The sequence below is a fragment of the Mus musculus genome, chromosome 12 (genome assembly GCF_000001635.26).
Source record: "Mus musculus strain C57BL/6J chromosome 12, GRCm38.p6 C57BL/6J".
Classification (NCBI taxonomy): domain Eukaryota; kingdom Metazoa; phylum Chordata; class Mammalia; order Rodentia; family Muridae; genus Mus; species Mus musculus.
This window is the reverse complement of record NC_000078.6, coordinates 4809480-4831750: the sequence shown is the minus strand read 5'-3', so window position 1 is coordinate 4831750 and position 22271 is coordinate 4809480. Positions and strand designations below refer to the sequence as shown.

The 22271-nt window shown below is 44.7% G+C and overlaps 1 protein-coding gene and 1 pseudogene across 1 annotated transcript; both read right to left on the bottom strand.

The window, feature by feature from the left end:
* Positions 1-4091: 4091 nt before the first annotated feature.
* On the bottom strand, positions 4092-14143 carry Sf3b6 (splicing factor 3B, subunit 6). The gene is made up of 4 exons (NM_025323.2): positions 13932-14143; positions 11039-11157; positions 4855-4993; positions 4092-4737 (listed from the first exon to the last, which is right to left on the bottom strand). Exons 1-4 carry the CDS (start codon positions 13959-13961, stop codon positions 4648-4650), a joined length of 378 nt encoding a protein of 125 aa, NP_079599.1. The 5' UTR covers positions 13962-14143; the 3' UTR covers positions 4092-4647.
* On the bottom strand, positions 14596-21276 carry Gm20348 (predicted gene, 20348; annotated as a pseudogene).

The window sequence follows — 22271 nt, the reverse complement described above, 5'->3', positions numbered from 1 at the left end:
TAAGCTATAGACCAGCATTTAGATCCATGTCCTATCAGTTGTTTTCAAACTGCTGCTAAATCAATCTCATGCGTTGTTAGAAACTTGACTCAGCTCACTGAAAGCAAACAACTAGGACACACCTGCCCAGGTGAATCCGGGGACACCATTTGCCCCACTTTCTGTCCTTTGAGAAAGAAGTTCACTGAGTAGCCTAGGCTGGCCTCAAATGTACGACTCTCCTGCTTCTGCCTCTTGAACGTTTGGCTTATGGGTGTGTGCCACTGGCCACCATGTTCAGCTCTGCCCCTTACACCTAGCTTGGTTTAAAAAACTGAACTTTAGATGGCTGGTACCCAAGACAATCATCAACTAGAACCCTAGATTTAGCAATGCACCCCCTGCAGAGAGGCTCAGTGTGTGGTGTGTCTAAGTGCTTGTAATTAAATCACAGAATTCCAAACAATCAGAAGTGAATTTGTTTTCTGTAGTGATGGCTCCAAAAGCCCTCTTCTATTGAGCTATAACCCCAGCCCTAATTTAAAACTCAACTTCGGTGCTGGGCGTGGTGGCGCACACCTTTAATCCCAGCACTTGGGAGGCAGAGGCAGGTGGATTTCTGAGTTTGAGGCCAGCCTGATCCATAGAGTGACAGCCAGGGCTACACAGAGAAACCCTGTCTGGAAAAACAAAACAAAATTCAGTGAAATTCAGTGAATAGACACATAATCCAATGATGTGACTGTCCTTAACTGCTAACAGAAGACGTTTTCCTGGTCATTCACACTATTGGTAGTGCCACTCTCATGACAGTCTAATTTCAGTTGTCTCGACAAAGGGGTCTTTCAGAACACCATCTCTGTCTGCAAACACCTAAGCTATAGTGGGCAGTACAGAATTATTAAGGAAATCCACATAAAGGCACTCACAGGAGTTATGGCCTTGGCCTCTTTATCTGCCCACTCTTCTTAGAAAGGACTTTTTGCTGCCTATGGTGCCATGGTGGTTCGTGCCTTTAATCCTAGCACACAGGAGGCTGAGGCCAATATATCTCTGAGTTTGAGGCCAGCCCGGACTGCAGTGAGTTCCAGACAGCCAAGGAAACCCTGTCTTAAAATGGGTTGGGGGTAGAGTTAACAGTGCTGTCTAAAACTACTTGGACATAGTAATTTTTCTTCCTCCTCCTCTTCTTCTTCTTCCTCCTCCTCCTCCTTCTTCTTTTCCTCTTCTTCTTTTCCTCCTCCTCCTCCTCCTCCTCCTCCTCCTCTTCTTCTTCTTCTTCTCTTCTTCTTCTTCTCCTCCTCCTTCTTCCTTCCCCCTCTTTCCCCCTCCTTCCCCCTCCTTCTTTCTCCTTTTCCTTCTCCTTCTTCTTCTCCTCCTCTTTCCAAGACATAGTTTCTCTGTGTATCCCTGGCTGTCCTGGAACTCACTCTGTAGACCAGGCTGGCCTCAAACTCAGAAATTTGCCTGCCTTTGCCTCCCAAGTGCTGGGATTAAAGGCATGTGCCACCATGCCCAACAATTTCTTCATTTCTGAGTGAGTTTTGAAAAGGCAGTACAAAACCTAGAAAGTAGCCTATTTCCTTAAAAGTAATAACAGACTTTAAATGCATTTAAAAGTAGCCACTGACACTAGTCCGTCTATGTAGCCTTCAAAGTGATTCTAGATTCTGAGTATACAAAACGATCAGTCCGCACATCTCCACCTGGCCCATGCCTGAACCATAAAAAGAAAATTTATACCTACTCCTAAGCTGTCAAGCCACAACGAATGTGACAATTATTACAGTCTTCCCATGTCATGGAAACTCCTACAACTAAGCATTTTAATTTATGGCAAAGATATATTGTGAGCTAAGTCCAAAATATATAGATTGTAACTATAGCCTTGGCCAAGAAATAGCACCATTCTCTAAAACAGCTTGCTCTCAGATCTCTGAGTCATTACTTCTGTGATGGACCTCTGTTGTAAGGACAAGTGTTACCACACTGACAGCTGTCTGGGTCTTTGTGGCTCTCATACCAAACCTTTCACATCCTTGTTTTTTGAGACAGTGTCTTACTCTAATCCAGACTGGCCCAGAATTTACAACAGTAAGCTCCTGGTGATGCTCTTGCCTCAGCTTTCCCAAGTGCTGGGATTAGAGCTGTGCACTATATTAGCTTTTGTTTTGTTTTTTTTTGAGACAGGGTTTCTCTGTGTAGCCCTGGCTATCCTAGAACTCACTCTGTAGACCAGGCTGGCCTCAAACTAAGAAATCCACCTGCCTCCCAAGTGCTGGGATTAAAGGTGTGCGCCACTACTGCCCGGCTTATACTAGCTTCTCATGAAAGCATTTTATTCAACCAACAGGATGAATTTTGGTGTCATCATGTGTGACCTACTCATTAGGTTGTCATTAATTAAAACAAGTCTATTGTAGGCAGAGGCAGGAAGAAATCTCTATGAGTTGGAAGTCAGCCTGGTCTACAAGGAGAGATCCTATTTCAAAAAAAAAGACAAACAAGTCTACAAGTTCCTCTGGCTCAGAGTTTGGCAAAGGCATTTGCTATCAAGACTGAGGACCTGAGTTCAATCCCCAAGACCCACCTGGTGGAAGAAGACTCAGCTCCTACAAGTCATTCTGATTCTGACATATGTCACATCCACACACAAACACAGTAAATATGTAAAATCCACACGCAATAAATATGTACATATCCACACACGTACACACACACTAAATGTCACATCCACACACAAACACAATAAATATGTCACACACACACACATACAATAAATATGTACACATACACACACAATAAATATGTCACATACACACACACACACACACAATAAATATGTCACATACACACACACACACACAATAAATATGTACACATCCATATACACGCACAAACAAAATAAATATGTCAAATCCACACACACATCCACACACAATAAATATGTACATATCCACACACACACACTAAATATGTCACATCCACAAACACACACATAAACACAATAAATATGTACATATCCATACAAACACACACTAAATATGTCCCATCCACACACATACACACAATAAATATGTACACACCCACACACACGAAAAATAAATATGTACACATCCACATACACACAATAAATTTCATATACACACACACATAATAAATATGTCACATCCACACACAAACACAATATTCAAATCCAAACACACACATCCACACACAATATGTACATATCCACACACAAACACACACACATACACACACAATAAATATGTCACATACACACACATACACACACACTAAATATGTCACATCCACACACACACACTAAATATGTCACATCCACACATACACACAATAAATATGTCACATCCACACACACATACAATAAATATGTCACATCCACACACACACAATATGTACACATCCACACACACACACACAAAATATGTAAAATCCACACAAACACATCCACACACAATAAATATGTATATATACACAAACACACACACAAAATGTCACATCCACACACACACAATAAATATATACACACCCACACACACACAATATGTACACATCCCACACACACAATAAATGTCACCTCCACACACACACAATGTCACATCCACACACAAACACACACACAATTATGTAAAATCCACACACATATCCACACGCAATAAATATGTACATATCCGCACACGTACACACACACTAAATATGTCACATCCCCCCACCCACACAATAAATATGTCACCTCCAAACACACACACACACATCCACACACACACAAAAACTATGTCACATCCACAAACATATACACAATAACTATACCACATCCATACACACACACAATAAATATGTCACATCCACACACACACACAATAAATGTCACATTCACACACAAAACACACATACAATAAATGTCACATCCACACACACACACAATATATCACATACACACACACAATAAATGTCACATACACACAATAAATATGTATACATCCACACACACAATAAATATATACACATACACACACACACACACAAAATATGTACACATACACACACACACACACAGTAAATAAACAAGTATTACAAGAGAAAAAGAAAAGTCAGTGTTTTAAGGGTTTTAAGGCTGTGAGCAGACATCATGACCAAGGCAAGTTTTATAAGGACAACATTTAACTGGGGCTGGCTTACAGGTTCAGAGGCCCAGTCCATTATCATGATGGCACCCAGGCTGGCATGGTACAGGCAGAGCTGAGAGTTCTACATCTTCACCCTAAGGCTGCTAGTAGAAGACTGACCTCTAGGCGGTAGGGTGAGGTCTTGCTCACAGCAACACAGCACTCCACTGAGGTTACACTGCTAACAGCCAGGCTCCCCAGGCCGAGCGTCCCCAGCACAAGCACCTCAGTCCTTAGCTCATCTATAACCTACATGTGTTTCTCCTCATTTGTTTTCTACTGATATTAGGAAAAAGAAGTGAGAAGTTTAACAGAAGACACATTATAGAAAAAAGCTACAAGTTTATTAACATTATATTTTCTAATGCTAGAAAACTTTCACATAAGTCATTCTAGTTCTCAAATAAGAAATCACAATATTCAGTACTAATTAAAAAGGAAGAGAAGAGAACAGGTAACCAGGACCACGCGTGGCTGTCATTCACTTGGGAGGATCTGTGTTGATGCCATACTTTTCCTTGAGAAGTTTCAGCTGCTCCTCCTTCTTCTTGGTGTCCATCTTCTGAAATGCCTACAAGTATGACAAGCCCCACAGTTAACGGGACTGAGCTACACAGCCCACCAGCAGCACTAGCCTAGAGGAACCCCACCCCAGCACCAGCCTCTCTGTAGAGTGGGCTACACTCACCCGGTTAGCATTGTAATACAAAACCACAAGGTATCTGTTACAAACGTTGAATCCTGATAGGTGGTCGCAGGCATTCTTAGCATCAAAGATGTCCTCATAGACCACATAGGCTGTTCCTCTGGTTTCAGGTGTATTCCCTCTGCACAACAGTGAGAAGACAGATACCTAAGCATCAACAATTTCCAGTCTTTTTGAACCTGTAACTGGGTCTTGTTTATTTTGGCACTGAATTTTTAAAACTACAAAGGACATATCCAAGCCTTCTGTTCCAAGTGCTCTCTCTACTGCTGGGCTCTACTCTCAGCCCTGTAAGAACTGATTGGAGACAACAGAAATAAGTGTAAGTAATTTGAAATCAACCTGAAAAAATAGCAGAGGGAACAAACACTATGACTAGATAAGCTAAAGGAGCGTGTCATTTTTAAGCTAATGTGCTTTGAAGTGGAATATCTTAGACTAAGGGCAAAGCTGCATACACATGAGCCCAATCAAAGCCGTGTGAGACCAGCACACACTGCTCAGAGAAACTCCTCAGGCTTGACGCAGGGACAGTACCTAGGACTGATGGCCTGCTAGCCAGTAATGCCGATGAAGGCTCTCGGTGTTCACTGTGCAGCCCTAGGCAGGGGAAACAGCCTCTGCTCAGAGGCCAGAAGCAGAGTTCCCTGTGAGCCTGGCAAAATGCTGCCAGCTGGGGCCTTATCCACCTGCAGGCTCCTCCTAGGATCACTACTCCCTGCCTCATCTTCTCTTGGCCCCCGGGCTTCCTCAGAGAGCTGGGTAAGTGAGAGAAGCCACAGGAGCCCTGATCTGCAGGCACCGCGTGACCAAGGTCAATGTGTACAGTAGTCAGGGAGCCTACTTCCCAATGGTCTGGAATATAAAATAGACCCCTTATGCAGCCACTGGATGAGGTTTGGGACTGTGGGCTGACTCTTCACCTGCCAAACACACATAGTAGGTGAAGCAAAACACTATTCTGGCTCAGAAGGACAGGTAAAGGCATGTAAAAGTCTCACTTCAAAATCATACCTTTGGAGCTGGGAGGTGGTAGCACACACCTTTAATCCTGGCACTCGGGAAACAGAGGCAAGGGAGTCTCTGAGTTCGATGCCAGTCTGGTCTACAGAGTGAGTCCCAGGACTATCACACACACACACACACACACACACACACACACACACACACACACACACACACACAAAACCCTGTCTGGAAAAACAAGGGAATCTCTGAGTTCAATGCCAGTCTGGTCTACAGAGTGAGTCAAGGACTATTACACACACACACACACACACACACACACACACACACACACACACACACACAAAACCCTGTCTGGAAAAACAAGGGAATCTCTGAGTTCAATGCCAGTCTGGTCTACAGAGTGAGTCAAGGACTATTACACACACACACACACACACACACACACACACACACACACACACACACACACACAAAACCCTGTCTGGAAAAACAAGAACAACCAAACCAAAAATCGAATCTCTGGGCATGGTAGCAGACACCTTCAATCCAAGCACTTGGAAGACAGAGGCAGGTGGATCTCTGTGAGTTCAAAGCCAGTCTAAGTTTACATAGTAAGCTATGCAGAGACCCTGTCTTAAAATAGCACCCCCATCCCCAAAAGGGACAGGGACTCAGCATCTTTTGCTATGGAAACACAGTGAACTCCTATTCCTACTCTCCAATCTAGACCCTGCTCAGAGGCAGGGAGAGAACAGATGGAGGTGGTGGGTGTGGCTAGGGAGTCCAGGACTGATGAACTCAGTTGCCAGGATCTGACAGGAGATGTTTGTTTCAGACATCTGCCCTTACCTTGAACTTGTAATCCTCCTGCCTCAGTCTCCAGGACATTACCATGTCCCATTCAAGGAGGGATTTTTATATGTTTTATTCTCTTGGTATAGTAATAACTATTAGCAGCTTAATCATTTTCAGTATTGTATTAGGTATGCAAGTTGAGAACTGTCCAAAGAGGGGTGGGGAAGTCTGCGTTCCTTAAGGGCAAAGGTAAGATTTTTTTCTTTTTTCCAGACAAGATCTCCATATGTAGCCTAGGTTGGCTGCAAACTCATTCTACCCATGTTAGCCTCCCAAGTACTGAAATTCCAGGCACAGACCACCCAACCCCGCTTAAAAGTGGTAATATGTTTTATTACCATAGTGCCTTGCAACATACTGCACTTGCTAACTTTCATTTGAAAGCTAGAGATCTACTTTCTACCATCACTACCACCACCACCACCACTACCACCACCACCACTACCACATCACCTCCTCCTCTTCCTCCTCCTCCTCATCGTGTGCATAAGCACTGGGTGCAACATGTGCCACAGCATGTGTGTGACGGTCAGAGAATGTCTTGAGTTACTTCTGTCTTGCCACTTTGGGTTCCCAGCAGGAGAACCTGCCGTTACCTGTTTGAAGCAGCCCACTATTCTCTTATTAACTGGTTCACGCATTCATCTTCTATGAAGCTCTCTCCTCCTATTTCTTCTTAAGAACTGCAATAGGGACAAAGCCTAACCACATTCTTTTTTTCTTTTTTCTTTTTTTATGTTCCAGGGATTAAACTGGAGTCCTTTCACGTACTAGGCAAGTGTTCTACAACTGAACTATATATAACCAGCCCTTAACCTGATTTTATACATTCTCCATTTCAGGGGTCCCAGCTCTCATTATCAACCTCACACCTCGAAATCTACATTATAATTTGAATTTTAAAAGCATGTATTTGGGCCAGGCGTGGTGGCGCACGCCTTTAATCCCAGCACTCGGGAGGCAGAGGCAGGCGGATTTCTGAGTTCAAGGCCAGCCTGGTCTACAAAGTGAGTTCTAGGACAGCCAGGGCTATACAGAGAAACCCAGTCTTGAATCCCCCTCCCCCCAAAAAAAAGCATGTATTTGGAATGTGCCATGTATTGAGCACTGAGCTCAGTAACATTTTCTTGACTGGTAGTAAACAGAAATTAAAAACCTCACCCACAATTTAGCCTTTCTAGCTTCAGCTACTTGACATCATATACTGATTTCAGTATCATTTGTCCTATATTATATGTGTTTTTAAAAATGATTTATATGTGTCAGGCAGTAGTGTTGCACACCTTTAATCCAGCACTCAGAAGGCAGAGACAGGCAGATCTCTGAGTCTACAGAGTTCCAGGACAGCCACTGCTACAAGGAGAAACCCTATCTCAAAGAAGAAAACAAAACAAAAAAATGTGCATGATATATGTAGAGCAGGTGCCCTTGGGAGGCCAGACGTGATATACGACCCAACTGGAACCAGAGCTACAGGCAGCTGTGAGCCACCCAAAGCGAGTGTTGGGAACAGAACTTTGGGCCCTCTGGAATAGCAGGAAGCACTCTTAACCCCAGAGTCATCTTTCCAACCCCTATGAAGGATTGTAATAGGAAAGGTAACAATGTTAAAAGGCTGTAAAGAATACAAAGTACCATGTGACTACTACATGTCAGGTAGAGTGTGATCAGTTGTCCTGGTGCATGAAGAAGCATGGCTAGGTTTTACCAAATTCCATTGTAGAAAGTCAGTACTAGCTGGTGGTGGTGGCCCACATCTTTAATCCCTGCACTCAGGAGGCAGAGGCAAGCCAGTCTCTGAGTTCAAGGCCAGCCTGGTCTACAGAGTTCTAGGACAGCCAGGGATAAAGAGAAACCCTCTCTGAAAAAACCCAAATCAGTACTGGCAGGGTGCTTGGCACCTAGTAAGCAACAGAGGCTGATCACAGAGGGAACAGAAGACCCACTGTTTCTCACTCCACAGTTAAGATCCAGGCTCTTGTGCCTCAACATTCTATGACTTTATTCAACAATCACTGCATTCTCCAAGGATGAGCAGCAGAACCAACAGTGAAAGGTAGACATCACCCCTTCCTTCCTTCCTCCCTCCCTTCCTTCCTTCCTTCCTTCCTTCCTTCCTTCCTTCCTTCCTTCCTTCAAGCAAGAGAAAAACATTACACAAAAAATATGAATCGCTGGGCGTGGTGGCACATGCCTTTGATCCCAGCACTTGGGAGGCAGAGGCTGGCGGATTTCTGAATTTGAGGCCAGCCTGGTCTACGGAGTGAGTTCCAGGACAGCTAGGGCTACACAGAGAAACCCTGTCTCGAACCCCCCCCCCCAAAAAGTATGAATCCCAGATCATATGGAGCCACATGAGGAAAGGAGAGCTGTGACAGGGGGAACCTCTCTGAAAAGTCTTTCCTGAAGCTGAGACTAGGCTGAGAAGGAGCCGAGCAGCCTGAGAGAAGCTTGGAAGCCAAGGCCCTGAGCTACTGTGGCTCTGCTCATGCTTTGGCTGCCTCTACTACCAAGCTGTAACCCCTGACGTATTGAATTTGCCACACTTTACTGCCCAGACTGGTCTCAAACTTGCAGTCTTTCTGCCTCTGTTTCCAATATGGCTCTGATTACAGGTGTGTTCTACCATGACTAGTTCTTTTTTTTTTTTTTTTTTGATTTTTCGAGACAGGGTTTCTCTGTGTAGCCCTGGCTGTCCTGGAACTCACTCTGTAGACCAGGCTGGCCTCGAACTCAGAGGTCCTCCTGTGTCTGCCTCCTGAGTGCTGGGATTAAAGGCGTGTACTACCATGCCCGGCTACCATGACTAGTTCTTATGTTGTCGTTTTGGTAGCATTCTCTAACGCTGACTTAAACTTTTCTCAAGTGAGTGCTATAAGTAAGCTTTATAATGCCTTCATAAGTTAATCACAGCCATGCTATTATTTTATTTATTTTCTTTTTATTGAGGATTGAACTCAAGGCCTTGCACACTCAACTAATAAGCTGTACCCCAGTCCTATTCATTTGCGTGTGTGTGTGTATGGGAGGTTACTATGGATCATGCAGCAATGCTATCAACACAAAGCCTGGAGGCTGTCACCTCTGCCAAGAAAGACAGTTGAGTTCATGGGCAGTAACATGAGCATGTATTAACTAATAAGCCTTAGATGTAACTAAGGGATGGACAGAGGTTCCGTGGCTTTATGGAGAGTGATTGGATGTACAGACTGTGCAACTTGACCCAAGCTCATGGAGAACTGAAGCCTAGACAGATGAAACACTCTGCCCAGGTTTACTTAAACTTGAAAGACTGTTAGTATCTGAACTCAGGTCTAACAACCGATGCAGTCGATTTATCACACTGCCTTCTCATTGAGGACCAAAGGGCCACCATCCAAATTATCTTACAGAAGAAAAACCTAACAAGCCTTGCTGCTTGGCACATGGCTAGTTACAGGCATTAAAGGCAAACCCTTGTTTCCTGGCTCTCAAATCAGAGACTATCTACATATTTTATTTGTTCTTTGAAGGACCTAGAATTCTTGCATTCCTCAAAATACAGACAAAATGTATTCAGTAGGGATTACAAAGTCCTTAGCAGCTGTTCAGAGAACTGAGACCTCCTAAAGAGAGCACTCCTTCTATGGTATTTTTGTTTCATCCTCATTTGGCTACTAATGGGAATACATCACAAATGATGGTATATTCCCAGGAAGCAGTTTACTCCCAGGAGAGATGGTGGTCATTTGAAAGCAAAGGCTTCAGGTTCTCATGGTCTTAAAAGCCAGGAAGGGGCTCTGAGGTTATAAAAAGAAAATCTTCAGCTTGACTTGAGCTATGGTCTTAAAAAAATCAGGCTGACCTCAAAATCCCTGTATAGATGAGAATCACTTTTAACCCTTGCCTCTATGCACAAACTGAGATTATAGGTGTGGCCCACCACTCTTGCTTCAGAAAACTTATAAAAAATATATATAGTGGGGTTGGGATTAGAGCCTGTCTAGCATGTACAGGGTCCTGGGTTCAAACCCACAGGACCTTTTCAATGGTGCCTTCCTGAAGAGAAACATTATGACTGAAAAAATAAAAGCTTTAAAAATCCTTCCAGAGGGGCCCTTAAATGGCACAAATTTAGGTACTGTAGTTTAATGGTTTGATTCAGAATTACAAGATGTTATCACTAAATATTACATGATACTAGAAAGGAACTTTTACTCAAGGGTCTTGTAGTCTCACTGCAAAGCAGACACATCACTGCACACCATACAGTGCAGTCCTGCTGCGAGCTACAACTCGGAGGAGATTACCGATTAGACAACCATATCCTTTAAGTGATATTATAAGACTTAGAAAAACTTACACTCTGATTTGACGAATAGGTCCATATTTCCCAAATATATCATACATTTCTTCTGCTGTGATTTTGTATGGCAAATTCCTTATATACAAAATCCGATTTACTTCAGGTGGGAGGCGAATCTAAAATGAGAAATAAGGATCATTATACTGAAGGACAGCAGTGCGCAGTCATGGTAAAGACCCCAGTGATGCCAAAGAAGAAGCCAAGAGTAAGAGCTACCACCGGATGCTCCTCAGGAAGTCAGCAGAGGGAAGACTGTCAGGAGCAACTAAAACCCCGCTCTACTTAACAAGGATCCCCACTTCACTTACACATCCATCCTTAGTGTCTCGTGGGGAAGAAAGGACAGTGAATCCCACTCATACGCCTTCTCATGGCTTAGGAGCCTGCATCAGTGACTTCTCTTGTTCTTACAGGCTTTCCCTTCTCACCAGTTTCTAGTCCCCAGTTGAGCAGCTGATCTGGTCCTCCCAATCCACACAAAACAAAGTACTGGGCTCCTCTTCACTTATGCATCAAACAGTTACTAAGGGCCTTTTTTTTGGGGCGGGGGGAGGTTTGAGACAGGGTTTCTCTGTGTAGCCCTGGCTGTCCTGGAACTCACTCTGTAGACCAGGCTGGCCTCGAAGTCAGACATCCACCTGCCTCTGCCTCCTGAGTGCTGGGATCAAAGGCGTGCGCCACCACTGCCCAGCTACTAAGTGCCTTTTAAATGTACACAGTGAGCTAGGTACTAAGAGAGATGCCTTGAATGAAAGACAAGGTGTCTACCTTCCCTGCACTTTCCAGCTCTACCTTTTTTTAAATCTTGCTTCTGTTTTCAGTCATGCAGGCTGCAAAGGAAAGTCTGTCCTGACTGACTCATCTTCTTTATAGGACACCCAGACCTGAGCTACCACTTGAAAGTGTCTTTACTAACATCTTTTCATTCCAGCGTTCCCTTGTCAGCCTTTTAGGGGCCTGGCTGTTGTTCCTCCTATCAGTGACATTGATACTGTGCCCCAGTTTGTGGCTTGTCTTGACCTGCTATACACTCTTCACTCTCACCCTTCTTGTTGTTCCTCCTATCTGTGACATTGATACTGTGGCCCGGTCTGTTGCCTGTCTGAACCTGCTGTACACTCCTCACTCTTAGCCTTCTTCCTCTACAGCTGACTCACACGTCCCTCTTTGCTACTACAGTCAATTACATACCAGACAAAACATTTTCTTTCTTTCTTTCTTTTTTTTTTTTTTTGGTTTTATGAGGCAGGGTGTCTCTGTGTAGCCCTGGCTGTTCTGGAACTCACTCTGTAGACCAGGCTGGCCTCGAACTCAGAAATCCGCCTGCCTTTGCCTCCCGAGTGCTGGGATAAAAGACATGCGCCGCCACCACCATGCCCAGCTCAGACAAAACATTTTCAGTAATCACTTATTAAACCAACACGGCTTTTGGTATGAAGCTAAGCATTATATGAATGAAAGGATAAGATATTTGCCCTCAGGCTGGTGAGCTGGCCCTCGCCAGCAAGCCTGGTGAGCTGTCAATCCCTGGAATCCACATGGAGAGAACCGACTCCCACAAATTGTCGTCTGGCCTCTACATGTGCACATACAATAATAAACAAACATGAAAGTAAAAACGCTTATCCCTACCTTCAAATGAGTAGTGGTGATAATTAGACAGACTATAAAAGTTTAAGATTTCCAGGTCAAGTTTGATAATCAACAACTGCCACACAAATATATTTCTCCAGTAAATCTGCTTTTTCACTGTGTAAAACACTGTGTATGTCTCTCTCTTCTCTCCTAAAACTTCACCATCATCATCCCCTGTAAAATTTGAAAAGGCTCTATACTCTTCTCAGCCAACATAGGATATGACCCGGGGCTCCACACTTCTTGAAGAAAACAGATATGATCAAATGGTAACTATATATTCCTATTGTAAACTTTATCCATCTATGTCCATCCAACCATTTTTTTCTTCTATTGGTGTACCAACCACTCCCCTCTTTACTTATTTTTGGTTGTCATGGTTTGAGGTGCTGGGAGTCAAATCCAGACTCACGCCCACTAGGCAATCACTGAGCCACATTCCAGTTTTACTCTGGAATCTTACATATCAGGTCTCTACCATTATGTTGGCTCACTCTCGTTGGTCTATAAAAAGCACTGTAGGTATCTTTAAAACAATTCAATTTCTCTATTAATAAGAAAAATCATAGAATCAGCTCTACAGTTTTGTCCTAACTCCTACCATCTTTTTATTTTACAGGAACTAAGTTTTCATTCACTGAAATGATTCACATAATCGCGGTTGCCCAAAATCTTCATCAGGATATCCAATGGTCAATTATGTGTCTTTGTTTTGGTGTGATTCTAAGTTTTAACCACTTCTTAATTTCCTGAAAGATGTTTTTTTTTTTCCTTAAAGGTTTTGGTAACACTCACTGACAACAGTAGAACATAAGCCCGACTAGTCCTTTACACAGTAGTGTTGAATAAACCCAACTGATGAATTGCTTCCCGTTTGTAAGACAAGAGACAAAGCAGGTGCTTACATAATATTAATAGAGGATTCCCAAAGTTCTACATTCGAGAAAAATCCCAGGCTCCAGCTGGCAAGGAACCAAATAGTTACTCCGTATGTCTTTTTGGACTCAGAAGAGCCTAACGCCTGGTCCTAGGCGTTACGAGGTCACTGATGCCAGGGGGCTCTCAATAGGGGTGGGGCGAAAAGTCGCTCAAAGAACACACCCCTGAGGACGAGCCCAGGACAGAACCTCCTTTGACAGAACTGATAACAAGCTTCCCCAACTATGGGCGGAGGGACAAAAAACGCTCCCCAGGCACGCAGCAACAGTCAAGCAACAACATCGCTTCCCTGTCACGCAGAAAGCGGGGTACTCACATTCGCCCTCTTAGCCGCTTGCATCGCCATCTTGGCGGGCTGATGTAGGTTACCGTAAGATCCCTCTGGATATTTCTAAACCTGATCGCCTTCGTGGGCGACACGGCGTCAGATACAGAGTATTTACAGCCAGGTAGCGCCGGAAGCTTTTACAGCAATGCCGGAAAGTCCGCGTCTCAAATTAGGACGCGTTTACTTCCTAGAAAAGATGCTCCAAGTCACACTACAGAGAACGCATTCTCAAGCCGGAAAGCGAACTAGCAAGCTCCAGAACGCTTCCGGATTGCGGACCGGAAGGGGCGGGGCGAATGCCAAGGGAAGGGAGGTGTTCCGCTTGAGGGGGTGTGGCTTAAGGAGCGAGGGGCGGGGTCCATGAGAGAGATCAGACCCAGAGCCTGCGATTTAGCGCGCCCAGGTCTCGGAGAGGAACCCGGCTCGCCAGCGCTTCCAACAGAGGTCCCAATCTGAACTTTGCTCGGAAGGCCGATCCCGGGGCCCTGGGCCTCAGGTCGCGCTTCACCTGACCGTCGAACTCCCTCACCCGGTTCCCGCGGCCCCTGTCCACGCAAACAGAGCACACAACCCGTCACATGCATCTTTTTATTTCCTTAGACCAGCTTTACAGGACATGGGAAGAGAGGCCACTTCCGAGTTTGCTCGGAGGTCCTCCTTCACTAGGGCAGCTCCAAGACGATTTTGCCCGCGCTCCTGTTAGCCCCCACATATTAGCCACTTGAATATAAGTTGCCGGGTAGACTCTATCAAGAACCAGCAGCAGACGTTGGGGGCTGTTTGCAGAGAAAGGCAGAATCTGCTCCGTGGAGGTTTTCACCGGCGTTTGTACTAAGGAAAAGATTATCAGCCTGAAGAAAGGCCTTAACCCTGTTATTCTCCATCCTGCCTAGCCCTAATGTTTTGAGTATCTAAAACAGCACACCCTTTCACTTCCCATCAGGAAAGAGCATGCTTTCAAATGTGCACCCTCATTCTGTACCAGGTAAGACTGAAGGCTGCAGTAAAATACTAGTGCAAGTGACAGACTTACATAGCTTAACACAAAAGGAATGCTGAAGCCTTATCGCTGCGAAACTGATGGGATATACTCCCAAAGCTGGCTCCTTCTATGATGCTACAGAGGATTTTAGGAACATAAACCTGTCGAAGGTCCAAGCTTACATAGGCTTTTTTGGTATACTGAGAAGAGGTCTACCCTGAAAACAAAGCCGTGGGCCTATGTGAAGACTTAATACTGTGGCCATGTTTTTGCTCATTCTGATAGAAACATATAAATATGAAGTATAGAAATACGTGGGAGGGTTTAGAGAATTAATTATCTGAACACAGTTACCAATTGGTACACAAGGTAGCAGACTTATTTATAGGCTCCCTAAAGCAAGCTGTTTGTACAAAGGCAGTTTTCTGGGTGACAATCCTACTTTCTTTCACTTACCACCCACCTCATTATCCCTAGATCGAGCAAACTAGTGATCCGACTACCTCATTTAAAAAGTAGTTTTAAAGGCTGGGCGTGGTGGCGCACGCCTTTAATCCCAGCACTCTGGAGGCAGAGGCAGGCAGATTTCTGAGTTCAAGGCCAGCCTGGTCTACAAAGTGAGTTCCAGGATAACCAGGGCTATACCGAGAAACTCTGTCTCAAAAAACAAACAAACAAAAAAACCCAAACAAACAAAGAAGTAGTTTTAAAAACAGGGCCCACTAAAACTAACAACAGCTCCTACTATTAAGCCACAGAGAGCCCAGCAACCATCAAGAGCTGGGCAGTTGACATTCTTCTCCTAATAGGATCAGCACCTTCCAAAGGAGAGAGATTGGTAGTCATGTTAAACGCAAGCATTGGTACTCATAAGGTTTCAAGGTATATCTCTGGACATGTGAGTAAAGATAAACATAGGTGTGGCTGTGCGTGCCTATAACCCCAGCACGTGGAGTTTGAAGCAGGGAAAGCTCGAGCTTAAGGCTAGCCTGGGCTACCTATTGAGGCCTTGCCTGAAAATAACAAATCACTACAAGCGCAGGAGGCAAGTACGGTTGGACCTGAAGCACTGGCCATAGAAAGACTGTAGTGAGTGGAATTATAATAGCATGTGTTACATCGTGCATAGAAAGACTGTAGTGAGTGGAATTATAATAGCATGTGTTACATCGTGCATAGAAAGACTGTAGTGAGTGGAATTATAATAGCATGTGTTACATCGTGCATAGAAAGACTGTAGTGAGTGGAATTATAATAGCATGTGTTACATCGTGCATAGAAAGACTGTAGTGAGTGGAATTATAATAGCATGTGTTACTTTGTGCATCTCCTACCTGAGTCCCTGTTCCCCACCTTATCACAGAGGTGGGAATAACTACACCAACACCTGGTATTTTGTCTCATCCCCCCCCCCCCCAATAAATCCATTCCCACGGCAGCCAGGCATGGGTAAGAGTGGAAAAGAGGAAGTCCTGTTCCAGACCCAGAGCAGACTGATCGTCCACATCTAACTTAGCGGGTCTGTGTAGTGAAAACTTTGGTCTCTTTGACAATCACAGACATATTATGGGAATATGTTTTCATTTTCATCCAGGTGAGGCCTATGGGCTGCTTTAGATTGTCCACAGCCGCTGACTAGGACTGGCCTTGTGCTCCTGCGGGGGTGGGATTTGTCAGCTGCAGGCAGTTTCTGAGACCACATGATGTTTAGAATTCTGGGGACTCCTCCTTCAAAGGGAAATGTAAATGCTAGGGCCCTGAGAGGCAGGTGAGTTGTTGGTTTATCATGGCTTAAGTAGTTGTGCACAAAGAAGAAACAAGAGGAAATTAGGTATCCTGAATGGGAAGATTAAACTTGCCCCAAGGAGAGCAATGGCCCTAACCAGCAGGAAGTAGTCAACCTATGACTCTGTCCCCCTTCCTCTCTATCCTTGTTTCTCCCCTATCTAGCATTAGGGGGTTGAAAGGGTAGAAGAAAAGGAATGGAGAAGGGTAGAAAAAAGAGAACCCACAAAGTAGCAAATGCCACTCCAGGTCTGCAGGGGCTGTCAGCTTTGTTCTCATCTCTCCCTTTCTACTCACAAGGAAAATGGAAAAAGATGAATGGGGGAAAAAAAAGACAGATTTGTGCTAAAATGTAGCTCAGTTGGTATAGTGTCTGCCTACCATGCATGAAGCCTTGGCTTTTTGTGATGGTTTGTATATACTTGGCCCAGGGAGTGGCACTATTAGGAGGTGTGGCCTTTGAGAGTAAGTGTGTCATTGTGGGCATAGGCGTAAGAGCCTCATCCTAGCTTCCTGGAAATCAGTATTCCCATAGCAGCCTCCAGACGAAGATGTAGAACTCTCAGCTCTGCCTGCACCATGCCTGCCATGAGATGCTGCCATGCTCCAGCCTTGATGATAATGGACTGAACCTCTGAATCTGTAAGCCAGCCCCAGTTAAATGTTGTCCTTATAAGAGTTGCCTTGGTCATGGTATCTGTTCACAGCAGTAGAACCCTAACTAAGACAGCTTTGACCCCCAGAGTTACATAATCCAGGCAAGATGGTGCACATCTATAATCCCAGCACTCAAGAGATGAGAGGTCGGAGAACCAGAATCTCAAGGTCACTCTACTACTGTGCGTTTGAGGCCAGCATGAATACAGGAAACCTTGTCTTCAAAAATATTCAGATTTGGTATTAGAACACACACACACAAACACACACACACATATACACCTGCTTCCCGGGTTCCCATCCTGGCCCCTTTTTGACCATCTCTAGATTAGTCTGTGCTGCATCATCTTTCGGTGCCCACTGAGCTGTGAGTGCCTTACCTTTAATGAATCTTAGAGTTGTTTCAGAAAAATCTTCTCTATAACTGAATCCAGCTGCAGCCATGAGCTTCCTTGCCATTTGAAGCTTATGCTGGAAGCCAGCTCTAACCAGAAGAACAGTGCCAGCACCCCGAGCCAGCTGGATGACAGCTGTGACCGCTTCACTTCATCTCCGTGGATCAGCACAAAGCCTCCAGCCTGAACATGGCCTGGGATGGAAAGCAGAGAAACTGTGGAAACTTTCTCTTCTGTCCAAGTATAGAAATAGCCTGTGTACATCAGCTGACCCTTGGACCAAATGCCAAGTAGCTTGCATTTTGAAGGGGTGCATTGACAGTTCTCCATCTCTGCCTCTCTCTTTTCTTTTTCTTTCCTTGTGTGTGTGTGTGTTCCTTATTGTCTCTGATCAAGTGGAAAATGGGCTTTAGTTACAAAAATATTGTAGCCACATCCATCATCTCTATCCAAAATACAAAATATACTGAAGAAATCCTTTTCTTTTTCACTGTTGAGGACCAAAGTCTGGGCCCCTGAGCATGCTAAGAAAATGTTCTACCTCTGAGACACAGTCCAAGTCTTCCTCTGTTGCCCTAAAGACAAGTCCGCATGATGTGAGGTTCAGATTGCTCCTGGGTCTCGTGTTAAGATGTGCACAGACCTCCTATCTGCTAACTTTGGCTCCCAGCCCCCATAGCAAGCCATCTAGCATGGTTTGATGGCCATGGCCTTCAGTGATCCTTCAGGGCAGGGTAATGGGTGTCCTAGAGGATTGCTGGGGCTCAGAGAAGTTGGCTTACTATGGAATGAGCCGTGCTATGGAAATGAGCATCAAGCTTTCTCAAGAAGTGACATCTGAAAGGCTGTAATCCAGACCTCTGGGGTGGCTGCAGCTTGAGACACGCAGTTCTGAGATGGGTACAAGGAGATCTTCAGGGGCTTTAGCTTTCACCAGGCAGCAGAGCCATGGCCAAATTTCTACTCTTCCTGTGTCCCTAGCAGCCAGGTTCCAGCTCAGCCACATGTCCCAATGACTCAAGTTCCAAAATGCTACTGGCTCCTGGGGGTGCCACATACTGGCTCAGTCGCTGCAGAAAGAGAGGGACAGTAAGTAGGGGACATGCTGAGAGACCTGTGTATCACCAGCCCTGGCCCTTCTTCAACAGCTCTTCCTTTTCTTGGAGAAAAATTTCAGGACGAAGTCCAATTTTGTGAGTAAGAAAAAAAGGAGAGGGAAATGGCTTGGTTTCTGTAAATAAAAAGCCACAGGTCACAAAAATCAGTGGTGTTACAACCGATAGATTCTCAGCTAGACACTTTGTTTAAGCCATTTGTTGTACAAAGAAAGGTGCCAATGTGGGGATGTGGCTTACAAAGATTGCAAAGTAAATTATTAGAGAACCTAGGAACAAAACTGACTTCTCAGAAATGACTGATATTGGGCTGGAGAGATGGCTCAGTGGTTAAGAGCACTGACTGCTCTTCCAGAGGTCTTGAGTTCAATTCCCAGCAACCACATGGTGGCTCAGAACCATCTGTAATAGGTTCTCTTCTGGTGTGTCTGAAGATAGCTACAGTGTACTCATAATAAATAAATACATCTACTAAAAGAAATGACTGATATTTAATGAATGACAAACTGTTATTGCCCTGGGCCTCAAAGGCTTTAGACCATAACGACTTAACTGCAGCTTTGCATCAGAACCATTCAAACGACAGTTGCCTGGCCCTGACATGCTCATTTTAAAAAGTTCCCTGGCTGATTCTGATGCACATTTCTTTCTCTGTGTGTGCCTACACATCTGTGTGTGCGTGCATGTGGAAGCCAGAGGTCAATACAGTATCTTCTCGTGTCTTCTCCACCTTATGGTTTGAGACAGAATCTCTCAGTGAACCCAGAATTACTGGCTCAGCTGGACCCAGCAAGTCCCCATGGGTTCTCCTGTCTCAGGGAGAAGGTCCCCAGCATTTCTTAGTTGTTGTGCTTACAGTCCAAGGGCAGGTCTTTCTGCTCACTGCTAGCTGCTAGAGCAGTTCACCAACGGAGTCATCTTCACAGCCCTTGATGGACATGTCTAATTGATCCCAACCAACAGCTGTGAAGGAAGCACTGCCCTAGTTTATGCAGCCCTGGAGATCAAACCCAGAGCTATGCATGCTAGACAGGCATGCTGCCAGCTGAATTATGTCTTACTCTTCCTTGTTTGTATAAATCTGCTTCGCTTTGTTTGTTTTTGTGATACTGGGGACCTTGAGCATCTTAGGCAAATATTCTACCGTGGAGTTATGCCCCTGGCCCTACATCATTTAATTTTTGTAGTACTTGGTTTAACCCTACAATCACCACCACCACCAGGTCTTTCTTTGTAGCCCGTGTTGGCCTCAAACTTGAAGCAGTCCTCCTACCTCATCCTCTACAGTACTGGAATTCTCATTCTTAAACTTGTAGGCTGCCTTGGGGGTGCATGTTTATAATGTCAGTCAGCATTCTGGAGACTGAGTTAGGGTAGTCTCAAGTTTCAGACTGTCCTGGGCTTCATACTTTGTTTTAAACTTAAAACAATAAATGAATAAAAGTTACCTGTTAGCATTCCGTCTTATGGTTGGATTATAACTCTTTCTGAACCAGTGATTTTATCTGGTTCACTTACAGGAGCGTGGGTGAGAGGTTATTTAAATTGTAACGTATTAATCAGTCCACATTGGTGCACACAGTTGTTTTCCTTGATGCTACCTGAAAGCCAGGCTATTTTCAAGAGTGTTAAAAAGAGATCATAGACTAACTAGGCTTTGGATGGGTCAAAATCAAGGCCAGTGAAGAGAAAATCCTAACCAAAGTTTAATTAACAAGCACTTTGTCCAGTTTGGATTCCGTGTGCACAGCAGTTCTGATAAGTCATTTATGAAACTGGGGGTGGAAATCTAAAGGGACTGTGATTGACTTTGTTCTATGCCTTCCTTGGTGACTCTGTAATATATAAATAGGATTGTCTGAGGAGTTAATTAGGGCCAAATGTACCCCACCCCTTACACACACATCCTCCCTGTTTCAACAAATGGTCCATCCCTACCCCTTGTGAGGATGCCAGAGAAGATAATGTGTGAATACATGGTGGATTCTGCTTTGCAGATACTCTTGGTTTTTGTTGTTTTGTTGTGGGGGATTACCCAGGGCCTGGAGCTTGCTAGGCAAAGGCTCTGCAAGTGAGCTACACCATCAGCACAACCCCCTCATTTGATGTAAACAAAGTGGCCACATCTTTGGGTCTCAGAATACCCAGCACACTAATATCTTCTCTGTGTCTGCTCAGCCCACTGAAAACAAAGATCTCTGGAGTCTGTCCTGGATTGACCATTGGCATCCCTAGGTACTAGAGTATGCCAGCCATGTTTAGGATGCTGGCTGTTACCTTCAGGAGGTCTTCACCATCTCCTGGGCTTGGTTTGGCCACATCTTTCACATAGAAAAAGGTTTTCTGGTCCACCTGGCCGGTCAAAGTGCATCACCAGCATGCTGTCTGAGGATACTGGGTGGCAGACAGAAACTCTAGGCTCTGAGGGGAAGAAGGGAGGACACCCTTGTTCAGTATTCACTGCAAGTGTCCACTGGCTAAGATCCCCAATCCTGTCTCACAGGACCTTGCAATCTCTAGACTGGCTCTTGGATCCTGGAAGGCAATGCCTATCCAAGCCTAGAAACACATTACTCTTTTCTGGGTTGGAATCCCTAGTCCTTTTGGCAGGCCCCTTCAGGCCATGGGAATGACTTAAACAAGCTGGCTCAGCAGGTACTGCCCAACATGGTTCCTTTAGTTGCTGTGGCTGCATCCCAGAGTCAAGGGCTTGCTCCCAGCTGCCACTTCCTCAGCCTGAACTCTGAAAAATTGGTGATGGTTTTCTGAGGTAGACTCTGCCTGTTGTAAAGAGAAGTTTCCTTGATGAGGGGTGAAGAGTATACTTATCTGTGGGTATAAGGACAAAACTTTAGAGTGTAGTTAGGAATTATGCTGATTTAGTTCAGTGGTGGATGTCTGGTTTCCTCTAAGATTCATGACTTTATTAGACCTGAACAGTTGACTAGGCTTCCAGCAGCAAGGATGATCAACCTCTTGTTGAGTGGTCTTAAGTCCAATTAGAGAACTGCTTACTGCCACCAAGGTATTTGTACCACGGCTGCACCTGTAGAGTGCACATGCCATGCTAGTCATTGTGGCTCATAGCTGTTATAACTGGGTAGGACTGTTTGTTGGTTGTTTCCTTCTTTTGGAAGCTTGCATGGTGCCTTTTGATACCATTGATGCTAGTCCTCAGGAAGGAGGTATTCAGGTCAGTCCCAGCTCAAGGACCTCTGGGTCCTAGGTCTGATATATTCAGCAATAGGGGTTTACTTACCTCCTACTGAAAGACCCCCGAAGGGAGACCCTCACTCAAGCCTCGGGACAGCCGCGGACCCAAGAAGACACTGAGACCGAACTCAAAATGTAGAGGGCAAGATTTAATAAAGTAACAGCAAGAAAGCACATAGAC